The 7,064-nt window shown below is 45.5% G+C and overlaps 1 protein-coding gene across 2 annotated transcripts in view; it reads left to right on the plus strand.

Moving 5' to 3' along the window:
- The window catches only part of tmem45b (transmembrane protein 45B), a 34,777-nt gene extending 28,402 nt beyond the window's left edge, over positions 1-6,375 (plus strand). For both annotated transcript variants that reach the window (XM_048615467.1, XM_048615466.1), the window contains exons 5-6: positions 1,230-1,375; positions 5,360-6,375. In XM_048615467.1, coding sequence (XP_048471424.1) covers positions 1,230-1,375; positions 5,360-5,468 — 255 coding nt within the window. In that variant the 3' untranslated portion in view covers positions 5,469-6,375. The remainder of the gene's footprint in view (positions 1-1,229; positions 1,376-5,359) is intronic.
- The last annotated feature ends 689 nt before the right edge of the window (positions 6,376-7,064 follow it).

Consider the following 7,064-nt stretch of genomic DNA (forward strand, 5'->3'; position numbering starts at 1 on the left):
TCTCCTGCTGCATCACCACCGTCTCCCGCTGCCTCACCACCATCTCCTGCTGCCAAACCACCCGCTGCCTCACCACCTGCTCCTGCTGCATCACCACCGTCTCCCGTTGCCTCACCACCATCTCCCGCTGCCGCACCACCGTCTCCTGCTGCCGCACCACCCATTCCCCCTGCCGTCTCCCGCTACCTCACCACCTGCTCTCGCTGCTTCACCGACCCGCTCTCGCTACCATCTCTCGCTGATTCACCACCCGCTCTCGCTGCCATCTCCCGCTGCCTCACCTCCGACGTCCCTCGGCCCACACTTGGATCTGCCATCTCTGCAGGACAGGGCCCGTGCGTTCAGTTTCCATCACGCGGTTGCCAGTTTGTGACCTGGCTCCTTCTCGACTCCTTAGGTAGGTAGTTAAAATGGCGGGGGTGGCTGGGGGATTGAATTACTACAGAGAGAAGAGAGGAGGAGGAGAAAAGAAAGGAAAAAGAAAGGGAACTGGCAAGCAGAGTGGAGCTCCAAATGGTGCGATGTACCCTGCCACCATCTTGCATCTGCTGTTCTTGCTATCTCTGAGAAAGGAAACATGGCTGTGGAAGCAAGTTTCGACAAACACTTTGTTGAACACCAGCATTGAAATGAAGAGCAACAAAAATGTGCACGGTGAAAGAGACAACCAGAATTCCTGCCAGAAGGAAGAGCGAAACTTCTTCAGGATGGGCATTCCTCGAAGAGTCATGGCAAACGATGAAACACAACATAGGAGCAAATTACTGCAGATGTTGGAATCTGTACCAAAAACAACAAATGCTGAAGATCACAGCAGGTCAGGCAGCATCCACGGAGAGAGAGCAAGCTAATGTTTCATGTAGATAATTCTTCATCAGAGCTGAAGTGAACTGTGGAGGGAGCAGCATTTATGCAATAGTTTGGAGGGGTGGGCGCGAGGTTTGGAGTGCTGGGGGAGAATGGATGCCAAGGTGAAACTGCCTCAGTCTTGTGCCTCAGGGGTTAGCAGTCCAAGAGGAAACTTTCTTAGCTTCAATTCTCTGCATGCTCACCATTCTGCCCATTGTTCACACTTCTAGAAAACTGGCTCATGGTAGAAATGGTGCTGACCAGTAGCATAAACATTCATAGTTATGCACTCCCTCCTCAATCCCCTATTAAGGTGCCTGCATTGGGGTGAGGTGGCATTTAAAAGCATTTGTGCTAACAGATGTGTCTGCTCTTTTCAGATTGGCTTTGTGCTATATCCTCCCAGTGGTGGGCCCGAGTGGAACGAAACTGACCATGGAAATATCATGTTCATTACACTGTGTTTCTGTTGGCATTTCGCAGTGGCACTTAGTATCATGGCTGTCAGTTACATACTGATGTACTGGTGAGTTCATACTGAAAATTAGGTATCAAACTGGTTAGCACACATCTCACACTCTGTTTCGTTGAACGAACAGAAAAGTGTTGGATGACGGATGTTGAGGTTAGGGATTGATGTTTGATTACTCTAGGTCAAGTCGGCATAAGGAGGGGGGGGATGTGTTGGGTATTCTAAAAGGCATTAGGATGGACAAGTCCCCAGGTCTGGATGGGATCTATCCCAGGTTGCTGAGGGAAGCAAGAGAGGAAATAGTTAGGGCCTTAACAGATATCTTTGCAGCATCCTTGAGCACGGGTGAGGTTCCGGAGGACTGGAGAATTGCTAATGTTGACCCCTTGTTTAAGAAGGGTAGCAAAGATAATCCAGATAATTATAGACTGGTGAGCCTGACGTCAGTGGTGGGGAAGCTGCTGGAGAAGATACTGAGGGATAGGATCTATTTACATTTGGAAGAAAATGGGCTTATTAGTGATAGGCAGCATGGTTTTGTGCAGGGAAGGTCATGTCTTACCAACTTCATAGAATTCTTTAAGGACGTGACAAAGTTGATAGATGAGGGAAGGGCTGTAGATGTCATATACATGGACTTCAGTAAGGCGTTTGATAAGGTTCCCCATGGTAGGCTGATGGAGAAAGTGAAGTCGCATGGAGTCCAGGGTGTACTAGCTGGATGAACAGAGAACTGGCTGGGCAACAGGAGACAGAGAGTTGTAGTGGAAGGGAGTTTCTCAAAATGAAGAACTGTGACCAGTGGTGTTCCACAGGGATCCGTGTTGGGACCACTGTTGTTTGTGATATACATAAATGATCTGGAGGAAGGTATAGATGGTCTGATTAGCAAGTTTGCAGATGACACTAAGATTGGTGGAGTAGCTAATAGTGAAGGGGACTGTCGGAGATTGCAGCAGAATATAGATAGATCTGAGAGTTGAGCGGAGAAATGGCAGATGCGAGCTGATGCATTTTGGAAGATCCAATTCAAGAGCGAACTATACAGTAAATGGAAAAGCCCTGGGGAAAATTGATGCACAGAGAGATCTGGGTGTTCAGGTCCATTGTACCCTGAAGGTGGCAACGCAGGTCGATAGAGTGGTCAAGAAGGCATCCGGCATGCTTTCATTCATTGGACGGGGTATTGAGTACAAGAGTTGGCAGGTCATGTTACAGTTGTATAGGACTTTGGTTCGACCACATTTGGAATATTGCGTACAGTTCTGGTCGCCACATTACCAAAAGGATGTGGATGCTTTGGAGAGGGTGCAGAGGAGGTTCACCAGGATGTTGCCCGGTATGGACGGCCCCAGCTATGAAGAGAGGTTGAGTAGATTAGGATTATTTACATTAGAAAGACGAAGGTTGAGGGGGGACCTGATTGAGGTCTCCAAAATCATGAGAGGTATAGACAGGGTGGATAGCAAGAAGCTTTTTCCCAGAGTGGGGGACTCAATTACTAGGGGTCACGATTTCAAGGTGAGAGGGGAAAAGTTTAAGGGAGATATGCGTGGAAAGTTCTTTACGCAGAGGGTGGTGGGTGCCTGGAACACGTTGCCAGCGGAGGTGGTAGAGGTGGACACAATAGCATCATTTAAGATGTATCTAGACAGATACGTGAATGGGCAGGGAGCAGAGGGATACAGATCCTTGGAAAATAGGTGACAGGTTTAGATAGAGGATCTGGATCGGCGCAGGCTTGGAGGGCCGAAGGGCCTGTTCCTGTGCTGTAATTTTCTTTGTTCTTTGTTCAACATTCTGGCTGTCATTTCAAAACCATCATAACGTCTGCTTACTGTGTCAGTGTCAGAAATCAAATGGCACCAGGTTATGGTCCAACAGGTTTATTTGAAAGCACAAGCTTTTGCAGCTTCGCTCCTCCTTCAGGTGTTAGTGAGTGATGTAGTATCAGACACAGAATTTATAAGTAAAAGATCCAAGGTTCATACCATTGATGAGGATGTACCAAACAAACCTAAGATTCTGTTAAATCTTTAATCTGTTAGAAGGTTTTAATTGATTAATATGTATATGTAAATCCCTGAATTCCTTTCAAGTCATGGTCCTGAGAGGACTGAAGGTTTTATCAGTGTTAGGAAGAGGTGACATTTTAGGTCAGACAATGCATGTTAGGAACAGGAGACGATGCTCAATTCATTGATCGCCAGTTCTGGCAAGCCACAGCGATAAACGTCAATGACGTCCTCAGAAGACAGACACAGATACATCCGATAGGGTGTCCTTCGTCATCCAGTACTTCCCAGGAGTGGAGAAACTATTCCACGTTCTTCGCAGCCTTCAATACATTATCGATGACGATGAGCACCTCCCCAAGACCTTCCCCACGCCTCCACCTCTCGCCTTTGAACAACCACCAAACCTTAAACAGACCATAGTTTGCAGCAAACTACCCAGCCTTCATGACAACGTCGACCACAATACCACACAACACTGCAATAGTAACCTCTGCATGACAGGCCAGATCATCAACATGGACTCTACCATCACATTGGGGACACCACCCACCAAGTTCATGTGACTCGGCCAACATTGTCTATCTCATACGCTGCAGGCAAGGATACCCGAGGCATGGTATATTGGTGAAACCATGCAGACGCTACAACAACAGATAAATGGACACCGCACGCCAGACAGGGATGTTCCCTCCCAGTCGGGGAACACTTCAGCGGTCAAGGACATTCTGCCTCGGATCTTCGGGTAAACATCCTCCAAGGTGGACACTTTGGGATACACAACAACGCTGAGTCGCTGAGCAGAGGCTGACAGCCAAGTTCCATACCCATGAGGGCGGCCTCAACCGGGATCTTGGGTTCATGTCACACTATAGGTGACCCCACCACACTATACAATCTCTCGGTCTCACACACGCACACACTGTCTCTCACCTCACCTCACTCGCACACATGCACACACACACACACTCTCTCTCACCTCACCTCACTCTCACACACACACGCACACACAAACACACACACAGACAGACAGACACCCATACACACGTGAATCTATGGGGTGAATTTGTATTTGCAGATACATTTCATTTTATTCAAAAAGTACACAATTTATCGACAGTCAGTCAATATAGCGTTTTATAAATTCCTACTTTAGAAATAAAACCAGGCTGACTCCAAATGAAAACACAAATACATTCTAAACAAGCTCTCACACCTAACATGCATTGTCTGACCTAAAATGTCACCTCTTCCTAACACTGATAAAACCTTCAGTTCTCTCAGGACCATGACTTGAAACGAATTCAGGGATTTACATATACATATTAATCAGTTAAAACCTTTTAACTGATTAAAGATTTAACAGCATCTTAGGTTTGTTTAGTACATCCTCATCAATGGTGTGAACCTTTGATCTTTTACTTATAAATTCTGTGGCTGATACTACCTCACTCACTAACACCTGAAGAAGGAGCGAAGCTCCGAAAGCTTGTGTTTTCAAATAAACCTGTTGGACTATAACATGATGTTATGAGATTTCTGACCTTGTCCACCCCAGTCCAACACCAGCACCTCCACATAATGTGTCAGTGACAGGAAACTTTAGTTAGGAGACAGTACTCACCAACACCCTCACTTTACCGTCCCGAGCTCTCCCCACAATCTCCAACATGACCTCATCACTGGGTCAAAATCCTGGAACTCTTTCCCGAACAACACCTTCATCACATGGACTGTAGCAGTTCAAGAGAAACTTTATCATCATAACACTGGAGACATAAGAGCAGAAGTAGGCCATTCAGCCCATTAAATATGCTCTGTCATTCAATATAAAGGGCAACTAGAGATGACTAATAAATGCCAAAAGGGGCTCAATACCCATGGTACAGGCAGTGATACTGACTCCTAGATAGAAAGTATCTGATTAAGACTTCTGTGCCTGCATTTCTGCAAAGTCAGGAGGGTGGAATGTGGCACAGGTCGTGTTACTCTCTAAACTGCTAATCTCCTGGTTTCCTTGTAGGTTTGTACAGACAAAATCCAGGAAGTCTGGTGCAATGGAGTTGGGGCAGCTAAAGAGCTCAGAGATGAACTCTCATATCAATCTGCTGAACGGCTCTGATGAGGAATGAAGACTCTGGTCGAGAAGTTGTTCAATTTTACCCAATTATTTTGAACTGTGAACTTTTTTTCAAAAAACACCACTTCCTTCTGCTGATCTGCTGATTTGCTGATTGTGAGGGGGAGGGGAGGGGGGGTGGGGAGGAGGAGGACAGGGACTAAAAATGAGCAGAAGGGGGCATGCAGCAGCAATGGACAGACACCGTACTCCTGGCTGGCAGGATAGGAGTTCAGACAGGGTTTGTCCTAGAAATGTCAGCCTTACCGTCACCAACAGATTGGATTTCAGAGGGGTGGTTAAGGCTCACAGCAATCAGTCAGGAGCAGGGTTTGAGTTAGAATTCCTTCCTTGATGATGGAAACTTTGTGAATCAATATCTTCACATTGAGGGAATGTTAGAATTTACAGAAGAAAACAGCTCAGACAGCCAACACCCCATGACTATATCTCCTGGGGTAAATGGGAAGAGTTTACAGGTGACTGAATCACTGAGTTTAAAATGCAAAGTCAGACTGTGTGTTGGTCTTACCTCACCCCGCCCAGTGCATTTGCCTTGCCTCCTCATAACCTTTTTCTCAATAAACAATGCAGTATTTTCATTAAAAATTTGTATGAACTATATGCAAGGGTAAGCCGTATCTTCATTGCCCTGGGACAAGTGCAGGTACAAGCACAGGACCCTCGACTGATAAAATTCTGGTCACTCTCTCGTTTCAATTAACACTCTCTACTCTTGTCTCTAATTTATTTCAATAGTTTATTACTTGTCCAGTTTATGGACGGTGTTATGTAAATTATGACCTTTTGAAGTAAGTCTAAGACTTCTTCAATATTTTCTTCCAGGCTGCAAATTGCTGGTGTTCTCATTGTTTCCAAAACAATGCAACCTTAACTTTCAATAAATGAGTGAATTGTCATGACTGTGTGGACTAACTTGATTCTAAATTTAGTCTTTCTCCACTCCATCTTCTCCCTATGCCCCAGACATTCTAGTCTGAAAATGAAGCTGCTGCATTTGGTACATTTTTGAGCCACAACTTTGATTTTTTTCTGAATTATAATGTTGTCAATGACAATTACTACAGAGAATGGATCTGCCCAAAAGCTTCCTTTTGGGACACTCAAATTGGTTAAATTCAGGATATAGGAACAGGAGTAGGCAATTCAGCCCATTGAGCTTGCTGTGCATTTTAATTTGATCATGGCTGATTGAACACTTCAATGCCTTTTATCCACATTACCCCCATAACCACTTAGGCTATCACTCATTAAAAATATATTAATCTCTACTTTAAAGAAACACAAAGACTGAGCTTCCACAGCCTCTGGGGTGGAGGATTCCAAAAGATTCACCACCCTGTGTTTCTTCTCTTCTTGGTCCTGAATGGCACCCTGTATTTTTAAAATTCTGCAGTCTGATTCTAGACTCCCAACCAGGAAAAGCACCTGCATCTACCCTACCTGTCCCTTTAAGTCGTGGTGCAATTTGCAGATTCTGTCTTCATAGCAGAGTCCTGCCATCACAGGAACAAACCTGGTGGACATTCGTTTTACTTGCTGTATGGCAATCATGTGCTTCCTGAGATAAGGAGACCAAAACTGCACA

This window comes from Rhincodon typus, chromosome 32 (assembly GCF_021869965.1).
Source record: "Rhincodon typus isolate 14 chromosome 32, sRhiTyp1.1, whole genome shotgun sequence".
NCBI classification, from domain to species: Eukaryota; Metazoa; Chordata; class Chondrichthyes; order Orectolobiformes; family Rhincodontidae; genus Rhincodon; species Rhincodon typus.